This window comes from Cnephaeus nilssonii (genome assembly GCF_951640355.1).
Source record: "Cnephaeus nilssonii genome assembly, chromosome: 13".
Classification (NCBI taxonomy): Eukaryota; Metazoa; Chordata; class Mammalia; order Chiroptera; family Vespertilionidae; genus Cnephaeus; species Cnephaeus nilssonii.
The window spans coordinates 9053841-9073024 of NC_137084.1; the positions used below are offsets into that span (position 1 = coordinate 9053841).

The window sequence follows — 19184 nt, forward strand, 5'->3', positions numbered from 1 at the left end:
TACTAAAGTAAGTATCCTTTACATATTTTTTAATCGGTTAGCTTGTATAGTTGTTTTGCCTCATTTATGCAACATGGGAGACTTTCCCACTTATAGGAGAAATGAGAATGTGTTTATTATCAGAAGGCTCATGAACGGAGGTGCTTTGTTGACAACCAATTCATAAAATGTAGAAGGTAGTTGAGTAGTCAGTCTTATAAGTGTCTTAGGAAATTTGTATTATTCATTTTATTTTCAATGACATACCTAATTAGGGGGAAATGGGATACAGATAAGCACTGAGTTCAAACCCTTCATTTCATCTTTAAGCTCCTGAATTCCTAACTCACTGAGTTCTTGTTAAGCCTCTTAAGTTTTGTTGACTATATTTAAGAGTTGGTATTGCCCTTGAACTTATCCCTTCTAAAGAGGTAATGGGGAAGGAAAACCCTCAGGAAACGGAAAGTAAATTAAGGCTCATCACACCTTTTCCAATTTTGAATTCTACAAAAATACTGGAGAAGACTAGTGAATGTTTTAATTACATTAGATTAAATCATTAAAGTCTTATTCCTTATTGTCCTTGAGTGAAGTCTGCCTTAGTTGCATATACCATTCAGCAAACTTTAAGTAAAGATGTGTTCCTTACACTTAGGAGGAGAGGAAAAAGCTTAAAGACATCTCTTTGGTAGTCTTGATTTCTAAGAGGACAGGACTACAGTATTCTCAACAGGCTTTCAATACCTTTAACAGCTGCTCTGAAGCCTAATCCATTCCCATGCAGAAGACTGGCTCTTTGAATATGTATAGTGAAGGTTCACCTAATCTTGTGTTATTTGTAAGTACTAGTTTTCTTTGAGTCCTGTGTTTATATTAGGGAGCCACTGAACTAAACCTTCATTGAGAAAATTTGGGTAGCCTTTGCCAGGCATGCCAAGCACTGAGCATTCAGTGGTGACAAAAATCACTGTGGTTCCTTTCACTGAACCATCTAAAGATACTGATGTGGCATTAAAGTGTAGCAAATGCCACGATGGAGTAGCATAGCTTTTAAGGCCATGACTGATAGGATGTGACCTAGTCAAAACGATCAGGAAAGGCTTCATTGAAAGGGATGTTGAACTAAGACCTGAAGAAGGAGGCAAAGAAGGTGAGAGGAAAGTATGTCCAAAGGTCAAATCTCCAGTGACTGAGAATGCTATCTGGCTCAAGTGAGAATACAGACTTAGTACAGTGAGAGGCGGAAGAAGCACACACAAACCACTATAGGTGTCTTTATAGTTACATGCCATGTTAAGTTTTATTTTGTAAGGGTAGATGGGGACTATCGGAGATTTTTGAGCTGTGTGTACAGGGGGAAGGATGGTGGGCCTCCTAATAAATGCCATTTTAAAGAACACTCCGTGCAGTGTTGAGAAGAAAATGTACGGGTCAAGAGATGCCTGTTAAAGTAACTCATGTATGAAATACAAAACGTGGAGGGTGGTGAATGGATTCTATGTATTTCCTATCTATATACTTTGCTGAGTTCCCTGGGCCTTGGTTATCAGACTTAACTTTAGTTAATATTTTTTCCTTAGATGACCTCATTTAATCTCATGACTTTGACACAATTAGCATTTTACTGTGAAATATTTCTAGGTCCCAAATGCTTGAGGCAATTCATGCTGTCTTCATTTGAATGTGGTGAGTATGCCAACTTGATCCCTTGATTAGCCCACATTCTTCCAGTTACTTAGAGCAAACACATCTGGGACATCGTCTTGAATTTCCTTTCATACCCTATACCTAGTCCTTATGCAAATCCACATGGTTCTACCTTGAAAATATATCCTGAGTCATATAGCAGTTGTGACTATCACCAATACCAGCTCAGAAGTTAACTACAGTAGCGTATAATGGTTTTCCCTGCTTCTATTCTTGCTATAACTTGTGCATAGTGACCAGAGTGAGCCTTTTTAGAGGACAGATTTTGTCACTTCCCTGTATCCCAAACTGCAGTGGTTTCCCATCACACCTGGAGTTAAGTCTAAATCAGTGGCCCACATGCCCTTCATTACCTGCCCTGATCTTTTTCTTTTTGCTCATTACTCTGGCCACACTTTGCCAAGATTTTCACTAAGTTTGGGTCTTTGCGCAGTACCCTTAATCACTGGATGTTTTAGCTTTAATACCACTTAAAACCTACCTGAAGCTTCACGAAGGACAGGAACGTTGTGGTTACTATCCCTTGTGCCTGGCATGGTGACTGTTGAATAAAGAAATTGGACTAGATGGGTGATGGCGCTGATTACATCAGCTTTAGAAGTGTCTTGCTTTGGGGAAAGTTTCAGGGAGCAAGGGAAATGAGCCCGGCTTCAGACATGATGAATTTGAGGTGTCCGAAAAGAAGTGTCAAGCAGTTGAATTTGTTAAGTTCAACGATCTAGTCCAAAGACAACGTATGGGTGACCTTGTGGCCGTGTGCTTAGGCGAGTTATGGGAGCTGCACGGGGACAGTAAAAGCTCTCAGAAGAGCGCCAGCGTCAGACGGCCGTGGGCCTGGAGGGAACCTGCGGCCGCAATGGGTATAAAAATTCCAGACTACGAGGTCCGACTGGGTGTGCTGCTTAAGTGAGATGAATGAAACAGGTCTGCTGATCGAGTTTCCTCATCTTGCCACAGTAAAATAGTAAGGTACTTAGGAGGGTCGGTAAAAGGACGCACATTCCTGAAACCAGGAACGCCTCGCATCATCAGGCTAACATCGAAAACCCTGCACTACTTACCACGTGGTGTCCCGGACCTACCCGGCACCCGAGCTGCCCGGCTAGATCTCCATTTCGATACGAAGAGGGGCAAGTTACATGCTGCACCATAGCCACCACCCGCAGAAGTAAAAGCCGCGGTCGCGACAAACGTGGAAGCTCCGCCTCCCGGGTCTTGACGTCATCACGCAGGGACCGGGCTGAGAAAGGCCCCCTCGGGCACGCGCCGCCTCCCAGCGCCGGCGGGGCGGGGCGGGGCCGGGCGCGTCGCGGAGCCGGGCGAACGCAGGAGGCGGCGTCCGGCGTCCGCTGGGGGCAGTCCCCGCGCCATCCTCGGAAGGTGCTCGGGAGCACGTCCTCCTCCACGTGCTTCCGCTTGGCTGCTAGTTGGAATCCGCCTGACTCGGCACGCAGGTACTTCTCCGGGGTGGCTGGGCTTGGGTGCCGAGGCCGGTGTCCCGGGGCCGGAGGAGACCGGCTCGAAGACGAAGCTCTGCTTCCGTGCCCGTGCCCGGCCCACGCCGGCTGCCGCCCCGCCGGGCGCTGCTGGATGACAGGAGCCTCTTCCCCGATAGGCCGCCACTCGAGCGCTCTCGGGGGGTGCCTGGCTCCATCTCCACCCTCTGGGGACCTCTAGCTGGGGGAGTGAGGTGACGGGGTGGGTGACAGCCCTGTCGCCTTCCGCGGACTCGCCCGCAGTACCGGAAGCCCGTACTGACGGACCTGGGGGCCGCGCAGGGCGATGAACTGAGGCAATCTGAGTCCAGATCCTCCCACACTCTTAGCTGCCTGACGGCGCTCATTCATTTTATACTCCGTATGCAGCAGTCACATTCAGGACTTCGTTTTGTTTCCTAGTGCACCTTGAAGGGTGCCTGGCATATGGATGCTATGTGTATTTGTTAGACGACAGATGAGTGAATGAAAAATAATCACCCTTTTCCTCCTTCAAGGCCTTCCCCGTCCATTAAGCCTTTCATGGCAACAGTAATCTAGGACTTGAATCAGAAGTCAAGACTTTGGTACTATTCTGGGCCTGCCAGGTAACTAGAGCCAACAGCAGTCCCACTAACTGTTATTGATGGATTATAATGGGTCTTTCTGTGGCCCGCAACACAGCCGTCAAGATGGGCAGGTTAGAAAAAACTGGAATGACCAGGCTCCCAGTCAGGCAGACCTGACTGTGAGTCCTGTCTCCATAGCTTTTCTTCCTTGGGATACTTGCTCCTATCCTTATAAAACGGGAACCACTGATTGTGACGTAGTGTTTATAGTAAAATAGAACTGCTATATTCTATATTTGGATTGGGGAATTACAAGAACAGTAAAGGCATGGCTAAGGTTCAGTTAATGAGCTTTACATTTAGAATGTAGCAGACACTGGAGTTTCTAAGTAACATTTAAAATTTCATGTTATAAATGCAATTAACATATCTGATGTTTCTTTGGTGTATTTATTATGGTAATTATGTGATATTATATGTAATTGCAATAACTTTTGAGGTCTGCCCGGCATGTGAATTTTAAAAAGCAAAATCCCCCCCCCCCCCCCCCTAAAAAAAAGAACAAAATAAGAACAATCTCAAATCTAGAAATAACTACTTTATATTTTGGTGTTTTCTTCCAGTCTTTTTTTTTTCCCCTCTCTTTTTTAAAAATAATACTTTTATTTGTTTATTTCAGAGAGGAAAGGAGAGGGGGAGAGAGATAGAAACATGAATGATAAGAATCATTGATCGGCTGCCTCCTGCATGCCTCCCACTGGTCAAGCCTTCAGCAGCAACCCTGGACCTGTGCCCTAACTGGGAATCCAACCGTGACCTCTTGGTTCAACCACTGAACTACGCTGGCCAGGCATTTTTTGCCCCTCTATGTATTATGTATATGCATAAAAAGCCCAGTATTATACTTAATCCTGCCATGTTATTCTCTCATGAGCATCTATATTCATATTTGTAGATAATCATTAGATTTTGAGAAAGTTTTATTGAAAACTGCTTTATTATATCCCATAGATATACCATTATATAGTACTAGAGGCCTGGTGCATGAAATTCGTGCACTGGAGCGGGGTTGGGGGTGGGGTCCCTCAGCCCGGCCTGCACCCTCTCACAGTCTGGGACCCCTCGCTCCTTACTGCCCGCCTATTCGCTGCTCCTTACTGCTCGGCTCGCTGCTCCTTACCATTGCCACGGAGGCAGTGGGAAAGGCTCCTGCCACCACCGCTGTGCTCACCATCCGTGAGCCCAGCTCTGGCTGAGCGGCGCTCCCCCTGTGGGAGTGTACTGTCCACCAAGGGGCAGCTCCTGTGTTGAGCGTCTTCCCCCTGGTGGTCAGTGCACATCATAGCGACCAGTCGTTCTGGTCGTTCTGCCGTAATGGTCGCTTAGGCTTTTATTATATAGATAGTCACTATTTTTTTTGAACATTGTTTCTGACTTTTTAAAATACTCCTCCATATATTTGTGAATTATAGCTTTCCTGTTGACTTCCCATGTTGAGGGAACATTTTCTTCACCTCCCAAGCCTCAGTTTCCTAATTTTAAAAAATGAGGGTGATGTCTTCCCTAGAGAGCTGTTTGAGGGCTAAGGTGTTACCTATAAATGTGCCTAGTACAGTCCCTGGCCTCACAGGAGGCAGCAGCTAATGTTCCTCACCCAGAATCTGGTGCTCATGTCAGTGTGCTTCCTTCCTTTCTGTTTTAGTGATAGTATTCACCATGCATCGGAAGAAAGTAGATAACCGAATCCGGATTCTCATAGAGAATGGGGTAGCTGAGCGGCAAAGGTCTCTCTTTGTTGTGGTTGGAGATCGAGGAAAAGATCAGGTAAGACCTGGTACATGCTTCTGACTGACTGTGTGCAGTCCCAAAGAGTCAGCATGTTACAGCCCTCGGGTTTTAGCACACAACGACATGAAGGTCCCTTGCCTGGTTTTCTGCTTTCTTTAAAAAAATATATTTTTTATTGATTTCAGAGAGGAAGGTGGAAGGATAGAGATAGAAACATCAATGATGAAAGACAATCATTGATTGGCTGCCTCCTGCACACCTCCTACTGGGGATCAAGCCCGCAACCCGGGCATGTGACTTGACTGAAAATCGAACCGTGACCTCTTGGTTCATAGGTTGATGCTCAACCACTGAGCCAAACAGGTCCAGCTTGATTGGTTTTAGAGAGGAAGGGAGAGGGAGAGAGAGATATAAACATCAATGATAGAGAATCATTGATCGGTTGCCTCCTGCATGCCCCCAACTGGGGATCGAGCCTGCAACCCAGGCATGTGCCCTTAACTGCAGTCAAACCCGGGACCCTTCCGTCCGCAGGCCAATGCTCTGTCCACTGAGCCAAACCGGCTAGGGGCTTGACTGGTTTTCTTTAAGTAAAAATGCCAACTGGGAAATCTTCCTTTATTTATTTGTAGGTGATAAATACTCTGTAGTTAGAATTATTAGCAGGCAGGTTAACAACTTTCGATGCCTTGAGTGGTGTGCTGAGCACAAGGGTGAGGGTGTGTGGCTTCTAGTCCCATCTGGAGCCCTACTTGCCTTGTGACTTTGGGCACTTCCCTGGCCCTCAGTTTAGTTTCCACATCTGTCCAATGAGGTCTTGGCCTGGCAGACTCAAAGGTCTCTTCTGGTTCTGAGATTCTGTGACTTTTTCCTTTGGCAGGTGGTCATACTCCATCACATGTTGTCCAAAGCAACCGTGAAGGCTCGGCCTTCGGTGCTGTGGTGTTACAAGAAAGAGCTGGGGTTTAGCAGGTAAGCTCGGCCCTTTGCGTGCCCCATGCTACTTACGATTCCTGCTCCTTAGTTAAGTGCCGGGAAATTATTTTTCTTTCTATTACTCAAAAAAGCTTCATTTTTAAAATTGATTTAGCTTTCTGACTCTGCTTGTGCCTTCAACACTTTCACAGCGATTTTCTGCTCCTCAGTAAGGAAAGCACGCTTGAACCTGTCACGGACACATTTAGCACATGTGGATCCACCGTAGGCCCTGCTGACATGTTTTTTCGTTTTAGACAACCTCATTAGAACTGTAGGTCTCACAGCATAAACCCCGCGAAGTTGGCTTGGCACATACCACATGCAGATTTTGGTGCTTTCCCAACCTTCTTGGTGTAAAGTAAACAATTGTTTTACCAGGGGTTCGGGACAGCCTAGTTTTGTTAGAGGCTGTATTGTAGGACAGCTTCCAACGGTATGTCAAATGCTGGACCATGGTGAATACCTGAAGTCACCGTCCCTGGAAGAGCAGAAAGTGATTTCTTGAGTTTTTCTGGGATTGTTAGTGGAGGTGCTGTCTCTGAGGACATTTCCAACTGGAGACAATACTAGGGCTGGTGTCTTCCTTCATTGCTGACAATAAGTTTCAAATCATTTTCATGCTTTTTAAGTCCCCAACGCAGATCCTTGCTTTCTGCACGTGATTTTTCTTCCTACTTTCCTAAGCTCATTTAATGCAAGCCCCCTAATTGCCTTTTCTTACCTCAAATTTTCCCTGTCCCTCTTCCTTCCCTTTGGTCTCTGAGGCTGTCCCTCATCCCATGTTTAAAGCAAACCCTTGGTCTACTCTGGATCTCTTCTCAAACTGCTCCAGGGCCTGCACTTGATTTCCTCTCCTGGACACTCTATACCCCTTTGAAACTTTCTCATTTTTCCTGTCAAACATGCTCAGCTTTCTCCATTATTAAAAAAAAAAAAAAAAAAAAAAAAAAAGCTACATACCCAGCTTTATCCCTCAGTTTAGCATTTTTTCTCATTCTTATTGCCAAACATCTTGAAACAGAAGCCTTTTGCCCTTCCTGGCCACCCTTGTGATCAAATTGTGCTCTTGGATATCATTGATGACCTGATGCCCAATGCGATAACGTTCCTTCCTCTTTTTTCTTCTTTTCAGAGCTCTTCCTTCACTAGTTTACTGCTGTATTTGACATTGTACTGGCTAATCTTATTTCTTTGAAGCTGTGAACTTAAGACTTGGGGCTGTAAATAGCAGACCTCCAGCACAAACACACTTAGGCACAAAGGGAGTGTATTGGAGAATAGGGGACAGTTCATGTCCCTCAGGGGATGAGACTTCAGCTCTGCTTCGGGCTGTCGATCCACAATGCTCCCAGTCTCTGCTCATCCTCTCATCTCTGCATGTCTGCTCTGTTTTTCCCCACTTTAGCTCAGCTTTCTGTGTTCTTTCTTTAAAAAAAAAATGTTTTTATTGATTTTAGAGAGAGAGAGGAAGGGAGAGGGAGAGAGAGAAACATTGATTGGCTGCCTCCTGCATGTCCCCTACTAGGAATCAAGCCTGAAACCTGGGCCTGTGGCCTGACTGGGAATTGAACCTGCAAACCTCTTGGTGCATGGGACAGTGCTCAACCAACTGAGCCACACTGTCCAGGGCAGCTTTCTGTTTTCTGTTGTCCCTCTTGCAGACACACACTTGAGGTTTATATGTAGAAATCAGTCTTTCTCCCTAATTCTTGTGGAAAGACCCCTCTTCCCCCAGCCACTGAGCCAGGGGAGGCGGGTCGGTTTCCCAGCAGAAACGTGGCCGTTCTACCGACATCTCTGTGTGTGGAGGAGCCCGGGGTGCAGAATGCTGTCGCTTGGCAGACAGCCTCAGAAATGCCCTCCCTTTCTTCCTCGGACCACCTTCCTGCGCTCTTCTCTTCCCTGTGATGGTGTTTTCTCCTATGCTGAGCCCAGCTCGCATGTGTGGTTCTGTCCTCGGGCCTCTTCCTTTATTCCCAAGTGCGTTTGGCTCTGATGCTGACTCTCCGGTCGTATCTCCAGCTCTGGCTGCTCTCTGCTGTGGTGGGACTTCCTGCCTTCGCCCTGCTCCTCCGCTGCTCCGGGCCACGGCTGCCTCTGTCATCACCTCGCGAGTGCTCCCACCTCGCAGGGCTGCCTCCTTCCTGGAGCTTTTCCCCGGTCCCGCAGCCCCGTCTCCTCTTGCAGTGCCTGTCACCCTGGCAGTGTTGTCCTAGGTTAGAACCGCTTGGGGACTCGGTCCCACAGTGTGGGAAGGGAGTGATGGATTCCTTTAGGAAAGCTGAGTAAACCAACCTGCCATCACCACGCCTTTCCCAGGTGTTCTGGGGAGGGCGCCCTGGAGCTGAAGCAGTGGCTTGAGACCAAGGTAACGAGGCCACTGAGGTTGGTTTCAAGCTCTGGCTCTGGCCAAAAGAGGTTTAGGTACTCTCCTCACCCTTCTTTTAAAGTGACAGAGCAGGATGGCAGAGTTCACACACAGGCTTGCCTCTGTCTCCCTCCGAAGCCCAGCTTCTAAACCACTCTGCTCCAGCGCCGCTCTGGTTTTCTTCACCTTTCAGGGGAGGGGATCAGCCCTACACTTTCCAGGTTCCCTCCCGGCTCTGAGGGTCTAAGCAGGTGATCATGCGCTCCCAGTTCTCTAGCCCCTCTGGTTAACTGGCTCTCATGGGATGGGGGGTGATTGCAGTCACCGGAAGAAAAGAATGCGTCAGCTACAGAAAAAAATAAAGAACGGAACACTGAACATAAAGCAAGACGACCCCTTTGAACTCTTTGTCGCCGCCACGAACATTCGCTACTGCTACTACAATGAGACGCACAAGATCCTGGGCAATACCTTCGGCATGTGTGTTCTCCAGGTGGGTGCCATCCTCCGGCCTGGCCTGGAGTCAGCATTGGGGGGTGCTGGGCTGTCTGGTTCCCCAGGAGAGCAGTGGGCAGCAAGAGAGAAGATTCACATGAGCCCTCCTCTCCCAAGTATTATCAGCGGAACACTTGACCACTTTCAAACAAACGATAATTCATCCCGTATTAAGAGAACAGTTCCTACTTAAAGGGGCACTTGGCTGGTGATACCAACACTGGCAGTGATGTTCTGTCACAACTGAGCCCAACAGGCCAAAGCTGATGAAGAAAGCGCTGTGACCTTCAAGTGACCCCAGGACCCCAGGTCTTGATTGGAAATAACTGAAAACTTTGGTGGCAGGTTGGACTTGTTTTAACCAACTGTGTACAGACCTGTGCACTCATGTCCTGTCCAGAGTGCCTGACTGGCATAACCCCACCAACACTCTCCTGCCCCTTCAAGTCCTTAAACTCTCCTCACTCTCACCTCCCCACCCCCCAAACTATCCAGTGAATTTCTTCACTGGTATGTATTATTTTGTCTGGCAAGTTAATAGACTGTTTCACATTTGTCTTTGTTTTGAGCTCTCATGGTCTTTGTTTTATTCTTTGATTCACGCACAAAAAAAGACATTTAAGCACAAATCCCCACATTTTGGTATGTATTTACATGTACAATTATGATTACATACATTGTAAAGCAGACCTTACAACATATAAATTAAGAAAATCATGACTAGAAGTTCTAATTTTTCTCCCTCTGCCTTCCATTGGGTTGTGCCACCCACTGCTGGCTTGCATCCCACCTTGGAGGCAGGAAAAAGCATTTTGCCTCATACTCTTCATTACTGACCCATAGGGAGTGTTGTTAAGCTCACCACTGTTACACTTACCAGTGGCAGTGACTATGGCTCCTTTAAGCAATGGCTCCCCCATGTGGTGCAGTTGAATTTTGTCAGTTACAGTTTCCATCTATAAACATATCAGAAAATGAATGTGAGATGTTTCTGAAATTCAAGTTTGAATCAGTGAAGACTAGAGGGTGACTGTCCAGAATGCATGTTATCAGAGATGATTAGAAACACTTTTGACATGTAAAACCAGGTACCCCTATTCTCCAGGGCTGGGCTTTCTGTGGTACCCCTAAGTAAGGGTAAAGGTATTTGTGTGTGTGTGTGTCCGGTGAGTTGGGTGAGGGGTGTGGTCTCGAGCTTGTACTCTGAAGCCTCCTTTTACTTCAGCACCTGGCCCTTGGGTAAGCTCCCGTGTGGGTACTCTGCATGGCCAGCCCTTTCTAAAATCTCTTTCTTCCAGGATTTTGAAGCTTTAACTCCAAACCTGCTGGCCAGGACTGTAGAAACAGTGGAAGGTGGTGGGCTGGTGGTTATCCTCCTACGGACCATGAATTCACTCAAGCAGTTATACACGATGACCATGGTAAGTGTCTGTTTTGTAACTTCATTGTGGAGGGCTCAAATCAGTTGTTTTTACTGTAGACCACTTTGAAGAATTCCTGTTGAGCAACTCCAGTGAGCGGCCAGCACGGTCTCTGGGCTGGGAGCTCTTGGACTCAGCTAATGAGGAAGGCACTGCAGCGAAATGTCAGCGGCCCTGAGTGTGCCTAGGAATCTCTGAATTTTGCATTTGCTGCTGGGCATTTGCAAATTCTATTCCAGTGAGATTCAGAGGCAGTGCAGCTGTCATGGAGTTAAATTTCTGAAATAGTAATCGCAGAGACTCGTGCCAGTGCCTAAATCTGTGTATTGCAAAAAAGGGGGCTGTGCACAGAGTTCTTCACTGGCCCTTATCCTAATGGAGAATGAAGGACCATTTTCACTCCCACGTTAGCAAGAACTTGGACTCTGGGAGGGGTAGTTTACTCCCAAAGCAGAGGACATGGTCAGGAGTGGGGATACGTCTCATCGGATGTCACGTGGGTGTTCCGAACAGCAGGTTTGGAGTCCTGTCCACTGCCCAGCTGTTCTGAAATGGTGTAGGATTGGCCTCAGGGTTTTGTGAGCTGCATTCATCCGGTGAAATGGACTTTGCTCAGATCTTAGTACCTGCTTCCTGTCACCACTCCTCCGCCCTTACTTGTCACTATAGCCCCTCTGGCCTCCTTGAAAGTCCTCAGACATGCCCAGCACACTCTCACCGCCTGGCCTTCGCATTTGTTGTTCCCAGGCGAATGTCTGCATGGCTCTCTTCCTCGCTTCCTTCAGGTCCCTGCCGAATATCACCTCCTCAGTGTGGTCTCTTCTCACAGCCTGTTGAGAGTAGGGGGTTTTGTCAGTTACTCCTTTAACCTGCATTCTTTCTCTTTAAAGCATTGGTCGGCAAACTCATTAGTCAACAGAGCGGTAAACCACGGCTCGCGAGCCGTAGTTTGCCGACCACTGCTTTAAAGCATTTTACAGCTCCTGTGCTAGTCTTTAAACTGCATAAGAGCAGGGCCTTCGTTTTCTCCCTGGAAGAGTGCCTGGTCGTTAGTAAGCACTCATTAGATATTTGTGAATGAACAAGTGACTCTGTGCCCACAGCAGTTGGTTTGTTCTTCCTCCCTCTCTTACTTGGCTGCCTGCTTATCACCTCGGGCCCTTCCCTTTCTACCCCGTTAAGTAGTCTCCCCCGCCCCCTTTTGCTATCATCGCGCCCTGTTTGCTCATTTGTAGCGTTTGCCAAAACTTGTATCTGTTTGCTCATTTGTCTCCCTCTAATCATGGGGCTGTAGGCTCCAGAACAGAGGTCATGCTTTACTAAACACTAGCGTGTGCCCAGCATGTCTGTCATGGCTGGCGTTGTTGGTATGTATTTTTTTTTAGTGAACGAATGGATACATTTTTTGATGCTGGATAAAATGTGGACAAAGTCAGAGATGAGGTGAGGGATAAGGAGCATGGCGCTTGGTGTCTGATCCCAGTTCCAGCAGAGCATTTGGCCAGTTCAGCGCAGCGGGTTATGGAGAAGTGGGTTTGGTTTCCAGCAGCATCGCTGGCGCCTCCTTTCTCCCAGGGCTGCTCCATGGAACTTCTTCCCTGTGGACCCTGCGCCTCGGCCCTCTGTGGATGCCTCTGTTAATGGATGTTCTCTTCTAGGACGTGCATTCAAGATACAGGACTGAGGCTCATCAGGACGTGGTGGGAAGATTTAATGAGAGGTAGGTCTGTAGCATATTTCTCAGGCCTTTATTGTGGGGAGCCACCATGGGAGGGATGTTTTATCTTGGACCCAACTGAGAGTTGTGCTTCTGTCTGATGGGAGGTAGTACCGGAGCCCAAATGGTGAGACCTTGGACAGCAGCAGCTGTGAAACTAACAGAAAGCAGTGCAAGCGAGTGGGAAGCTGGGCCAGGAGGCCTGGATTCTGTCTCGCTCCCGGCCCTCACCAAGTCCGCCTCCCTCTCCGGCTCTCAGCTAACTCATCTGTCAGAGGGGTGATTTGTCTGGGTCACTGTTTCCCGAAATGCATTTTGCAGAACACTAGTGTTGTTGTTTTTTTAAAATTTTTATTGATTTCAGAGAGGAAGGGAGAGGGAGAGAGAGTTAGAAACATCAATGATGAGAGAGAATCATTGATTGGTTGCCTCTTGCACGCCCCCAACTGGGGATCGAGCCTGCAATCGGGGCATGTGCCCTTGACCAGAATCGAGTCCGGGACAGGCTGAGGCTGTATCCACTGAGCCAAACCGGCCAGGGCGAACTCTAGTGTTTTAAGGGGGACCTTCTGACAAAAGGGTTGTGTGGCCCAGTGTGTCTGGGGAATGCTATCACTGCTCCTCTATGAAGAGTCACATTAGCCTGTTGTAGCCTCGGAAAGTCCTGCAGCAGCAGCGGGTGTTGAACGGATGCTTCCCCACGTTTATTTGGCCACGGGGCCCTTTTTCAGGGATCTCCAGTTAGCAGCTCCTGAGGCACCTTGAGAAGCGGTGGCCCCGAGCAGTAGTTCTCAGCGGAGCCGTTGGGCACCGGGGGATTTGGCAACGCCTGGAGCCATTTTGATTGTCATGTCTTGCGGGAGGGGGTGTGGTAGAGGGTGCTACTGGTATCTAGTGGGTAAAGGCCAGGGATCTGCTCAACAGCTTAAAAGCCACAGAGCAACAAAGAGTGATCTGGTCTAAAATGTCAGTGGTGCTGAGGGTGAGCAATCCTGGCCTTGAGCCCTGGGGCCTCTCTGAGCCTGACTCCTGGAGCAGGACAGGAAGTTACGCTGTGCTCCCCGAAGCCTGTGAACGAACGCAGCGTGAGGCCTTTTTCTTGCATCTGTGGGAGAGTTTCAAGTTCATAGCCAAACACATGTTTTCCTACATGCAAGACTGTTTATGTTCTGTTTCTTAAGGGAGCTTTCCTGTCTTCCCTTTCCTTTATCCTTTCTTCCTGTGACAGCAGGTAAATCCATTTGTGCATGTTTCTCTGTGTGAGCGGTGAGCACATGGCGGGTGGGTTTGGAGGTCCCCATTTAAGGGAGTCCGGAGACATCATAGTGCTAAAGGGTGAGGGGGATGTGGGAAGGGCACAGGGAACAGTGGCGGCTGTGCACAGAGGAATGCTTGTAAGCAGCCTCTCGAGAGTTCTTGGCTTTCTCTGTTGCATGAAGCCTGTTCAGGCCCTGGCTGGTGTGGCTCAGTGGGTTGGGCCGAAGGGTTGTCAGTTGATCCCAGCCAGGTACATGGCTAGGTTGCAGGCTCAATCCCCGGGGGCATGCAGGGGCAGCTGATCAATGTTTCTCTCTCTCCCTCTCCGAAATCAATTAGAAAAAAAAAGAAGTCTGTTCAGGTGCCCTGGAGAGGAGCTCTCCCATTGCTCTCCGACTGGGTTTTGACTTTCTCTGGCTCCTCAGAGACGTGGGGCCAGATGATTAGCCACACTTTGCTGTGTAGACATTGTCCTCTCCCCCCAACACCTCACGGTGGTGGTTTTGCTCCTCAGGTTTATTCTTTCTCTGGCCTCCTGTAAGAAGTGTCTCGTCATTGATGACCAGCTCAACATCCTGCCCATCTCCTCCCACGCGGCCAGCATTGAGGCCCTCCCTCCCCAGGCCCCGGTGAGTAGGCCTGGGTCCGAGAATCTGGGGAGGCTGCCTTGTCTGTCAAACTCTCCCGTGGCAGTGGCAAACCTTCTCTTCTCTGCTAGGATGAGAGTCTCGGTCCTTCTGATCTGGAGCTGAAGGAGCTGAAGGAGAGCTTGCAGGACACGCAGCCTGTGGGCGTGTTGGTGGACTGCTGCAGGACCCTAGACCAGGTGAGTGGCATTCAGGCGTTCCCTGTCCCAGAATACATAGCACAGAGGGGTAACTGTAACGTGCAGAAAGCAACACGCCAAGTCAAAGCTTGGATCCTCCCTGGGGAAGGCGTTTTCTCTTGCTCAGACTCAGCAGGGCTTTCTGTCTTGTCTGGGTTCACAACAGAAGTCCAGGATTACTTTGTCCCTGTACCCCCAGGAACAGTTCAGGCCTGTGAGAACTGCCCCCTTTTATTTGGCCTTGGCATCAGCCTGATTTCTCCAGGGGATGGGGGTAGATGGCTGGAACTCAGCCTTTCTCAGAGCTCACCTAATGCATGTCTTTCCACAGGCCAAAGCTGTCCTGAAATTCATCGAGGGGATCTCTGAAAAGACCCTGAGGAGTACCGTTGCACTCACGGCTGCCCGAGGGAGGGGAAAATCTGCCGCCCTGGGATTGGCTATTGCTGGGGCAGTGGCTTTTGGGTAAGAGGGCCCGAGTCCCCATCTTTAGGAACTCTGGGCTCTGGGGGAGCAGTGTGCGGATTAGGTAGGGCTCAGCGGGCTGGGAGGCTGTTCTGGGGCTGAGCAGGCTCCTGGTGATTTCTTTGGGGGTTGAGTTCCTGTCTAGAAACAGCAGCACATTCCCCGACTCTTAGAGGTGCAAACACACATGTGCAGGCAGACACAGACACTCCAGGGCCTCTGTGGTCACTTTAAAGTTGAGCAAACACAAAAGCAAAGAAATGCTGGTGAGAAACTAAAATTCCCAGGATATGAGAATGTGTACGACCAGCTTTGCTGACTGAGAAAAGTACAAGTTTGACGTTTTAATAATTTTGATCAATAGAAGATCTTGTTTGCTTCTGAGGAGCTGCCTTGCATGTGATGTTACTTCTGTCTTCTGCCCTGAGTGGGAGATCCATGCAGCGGCCAGCAGAGTACCTGCTTCCGACTTCACAGACATAAGCAGTGGACCTAGGAGCCGGTGTTCTCCGATACTCGCCATCTTCCGTGGTGCTCCCAGTCGCTCTGAGCGTTGTATAGATGGAGGAACGTCCCAGTGACTGAGATCCTGAGCAAGTCAGAGCCAGCAGCCTGGGCTGAACTCAGCTCCGAGTCCTTTGTTCTTGCTGCTCCCAGGGTACCAGCCGGCCCTTAGTTGTGAGCACCTGTACAGCCTCAGGACACCCGTAGGTGTGCTGCGGCCTCGGCTGAGTGCCGGTGCAGCGCTCTGGCCTCACAGTTTGCAGCGCGCTCAGCACAGCTCGTGGTCAGTGTGGTGCCGTCCCTCTCGGGCCCGGGCACAGGACGGGAGCAGCGTGCCGGCTCTGCGCTCTGAGGGATGGTCCCCACAGCGCCTCTTAGTGCGTTTTCACGTGTCAGTAGCTAATTGCAGGACATGCTGCCTTCAAGCTGTTAGTGCTGTCCTTCGTTTGGGAGGGAAAAATCCTCATGTCCGGAGTTGCTTTACTTATTCTCCTGATTCTCACCCCTCTTCCTACTCCCCAACCCCTCCTCCCATCATTGTTTGGTTATTACCTGTGTGACTTGGGCAAACAAAAATGTGTTCCTTTTTTCTTAAGTTCCCTAAACAGTTCTTAGATTTCTTAATTACTTAAATGTCTTCTTCTTTTGTTCAATAGGTACTCCAATATCTTTGTTACCTCCCCAAGCCCTGATAACCTCCACACTCTGTTTGAGTTTGTATTTAAAGGATTTGATGCACTACAATATCAGGTAGGAAGTCAGGCTAAGAGATACTTTTGGTTGAGTGCTGAGTTTAAATCCAGGGGAAGTCTTTAGAATGCATGCTTGTTTTCTTACTATTCCATTTCTAAAGCTTGTTTCTGACGCTTGTCACTGGTTTCACTCTTCCCCATCAGGAGCATCTGGATTATGAGATTATTCAGTCTTTAAATCCCGAATTCAACAAAGCAGTGATCAGAGTGAATGTATTCCGAGAACACAGGCAGACCGTTCAGGTGAGGCTCGCTCCCCAACTCTGCTGTGTGGGGGAGTGTCCTGCTGGTGTTCAACGCTCCAAGGTGTTTTCTGGTACAGTCACTTTATGTCCTGTGTAATTGCATGTCTTTTAGACGGTTGTTGTTTTAGGGTAAACCTGTTCCAGATTTTCAGCCTCTTCTAAAGAAAAACAGTCAAACAAACTAACGTATGTATGTAGCCAGATTGGAAAGTTGCAGTTTTGACCCATGAAAGTGGAGTAAGTGGGACTGAGAGTATGCTAATCTGCTAAGAGAAGTACAATTGTTCTGACAACAGTTCTAATTTTGCTTAGTTACAGCAGATTTTGAAATGGTGCGTCAGTAACGAACAGTAACCTCACCATTTCAAAGAAAAAGAACTTTTCACAAATGGACTGAGTCTTAGTGAGTGGCCTCTTTTCCCTTTTAAACCGTTTCACTGAAAGCTGTATAAGTCTCCAGGGCTTTGCAAGCCTGAATGGTCGGCACTTGTCCGAAGGCCGCAGTTGTGTTAAATCGTAGAGAAGCATCAGTGTGACTGGCTTGCAGAAGGGATGGAGGCCCACAGGCCGCTGGTGGAGGAGGTTCTTTGGTTATCGCTGGGGTTGGGTGGGTGGGAAGCGGGCAGGCTAACTTGGCAGTGTATGCCCTTGACCTTGCTGCCTGTTAGGGAGCTATGCCCGTGAAGGAGGCATGCCCCCCCCCCCCCCTTTTTTTTTTTTAAAAACATATTTTACTGATTTTAGTGAGGAAGGGAGAGGGAGATAGAAACATCAATGATGAGAGAGAATCATTGATTGGCTGCCTCTTGCACACCCCCTACTGGGAATCAAGACTGCAACCCAGGCATGTGCCCTTGGCCGGAATTGAACCTGGGACCCTTCAGTCCGCAGGCCAACACTCTATCCATTGAGCCAAACCGGCTAGGGCTGGCATGCCTTTTTATCAGAATCCAGATTATAAGTGATGTTAAGTGTTTCTGCCTTTTACCTAAGGATCTTAATTTTTTCTTAGAAGGTCTCTTTCTAGAATCTCATTCTGTACTTTTCTTCCCATTTTGCCTGATTCCCTCAGCTGAGAGGAGGGAAGACTGATGTTGGGGTGGAGGACAGGCAAAGAAACATCGATGAGAGAGAAACATCGATCAGCTGCCTCTTGCACACCCCCTACTGGGGATGTGCCCGCAACCAAGGTACATGCCCTTGACCGGAATCGAACCCGGGACCCCTAAGTCCGCAGGCCGACGCTCCATCCACTGAGCCAAACCGGTTTCGGCTGGTCCTTGGATTTTAAATCACCTTTGTCTCCAGACTGGAGTTTAAACACAGAATGAGGCTCCATTTACATCCCTTTGAGGCCTCCTCCTTTGTGCTAGAAATTGAAAAAAACAAACAAAACAAAACCAAAAACCAAAAAACCAACCCACATAGAATATTAGGTTAAAGTCTGCTGTGCCGCCTCTAGGGTACTGCTTTCTGCCTTTAAGAATCCAAGGCATGGGGCCCCATTGGGGATGTGTATCCTGCTATTAGACATGAGTGGGGTCACTGCCTCCCTGACCCGTCAACTTCGAGCAAAGCAGTTATGGAATGTTACTTGTAATGAAATACCTCAGACGCACAGAAAAACACAGACCAACATAACACTCAGATGCCCGGCAATCAGGCTTAAGAAATGTTGACGTTTTCCTGTTTGTTTCATATTTTAAAAGCTATTTATATTTTTGTTATAAAGATCTAAAACATCACAGACATAGTTGACGTCCCTCTTGTACTCTCCCCCTCCCATTCCCTTCTGTCTCGCCCCATAGTAACTCTATTCTGAGATTGGTGTGTTTCCTTTCAATTCAAGTGTTTATACTTTACTACATAATTATGTATCCATAAATGGTAACATGCTATACTTGTCCTTTTTCAGCTTGCCTTTTTTTACTCAACATTTGTTTTTAAGATTTGTCTAGATGGAAGCTTGTAGATCTGGTTGATGTTAAACACTGTGTGTATACACTGCAGTTTATTTATGTTTCTAGAAGTGGAATTGTTGGGTTTTAAGGGATATGTAGCTTTCCAGCTTTCTTGGATTTTGCCAAATTCTTCTTTACCAGGCTTGTTAAGAAAATATTTTTTTATTGATTTCAGAGAGGAAGGGAAGGCAGAGAGAGATAGAAACATCAATGATGAGAGAATCATTGATCGGTTGCCTCCTGCAGCCCCCCCACCGGGGATCGAGCCTGTAACCTGGGCATGTGCCCTTGATGTGAATTGAACCCGGGACCCTTTAGTCCGCAGGCCTATCTATCCACTGAGCCAAACTGGCTAAGGCACCAGGATTTTTTTTTTTAGTTTTTGTTTCCCCAAGTCCTCACAAATGCTGGGTGTTTACAGCTGTTTAAGTTTGCCTGTGTGTGTGGAATGGGATCTCCTGTTGTCTTCAGCATTGCCCTGATCACCAGTGCTGCTGAGGGCCTTTGTTTATGCTGATTGGTTATGCAGGTTTCTCTCATGCTCTTTTGCAAACTAAAAATAGTAGGAAACCCTGATGAGACTGAAGGAAGGAGGTGAAGCTTATGGCAAGTTTGTGGCATTAGGTGGCCAAGCTAATAATATAAATAAACGTGTGAATGTGTGTGTGGGTGTGTGT

General features: G+C 48.0%; 1 protein-coding gene and 1 pseudogene across 3 annotated transcripts in view; one reads left to right on the forward strand and one right to left on the reverse strand.

Moving 5' to 3' along the window:
• The first annotated feature begins 2984 nt into the window (after window positions 1-2984).
• NAT10 (N-acetyltransferase 10) overlaps window positions 2985-19184 on the forward strand; it is a 35866-nt gene continuing 19666 nt past the window's right edge. Inside the window, exons 1-11 of one of the 2 annotated variants that reach the window (XM_079787069.1) lie at window positions 2985-3140; window positions 5433-5554; window positions 6399-6490; window positions 9186-9357; window positions 10658-10780; window positions 12439-12500; window positions 14269-14383; window positions 14473-14580; window positions 14912-15045; window positions 16206-16299; window positions 16446-16544. In XM_079787069.1, the coding sequence (XP_079643195.1) occupies window positions 5447-5554; window positions 6399-6490; window positions 9186-9357; window positions 10658-10780; window positions 12439-12500; window positions 14269-14383; window positions 14473-14580; window positions 14912-15045; window positions 16206-16299; window positions 16446-16544 (1107 nt within the window). In that variant the 5' untranslated portion in view covers window positions 2985-3140; window positions 5433-5446. Of the gene's footprint in view, window positions 3141-3750; window positions 3770-5432; window positions 5555-6398; window positions 6491-9185; window positions 9358-10657; window positions 10781-12438; window positions 12501-14268; window positions 14384-14472; window positions 14581-14911; window positions 15046-16205; window positions 16300-16445; window positions 16545-19184 lie in introns of those variants that run through there. The other variant, XM_079787070.1, reaches the window with a different exon arrangement.
• On the reverse strand, window positions 6530-6969 carry LOC307109941 (large ribosomal subunit protein eL34-like; annotated as a pseudogene). Its single transcript has one exon. The product of its transcript is annotated as a large ribosomal subunit protein eL34-like (transcript).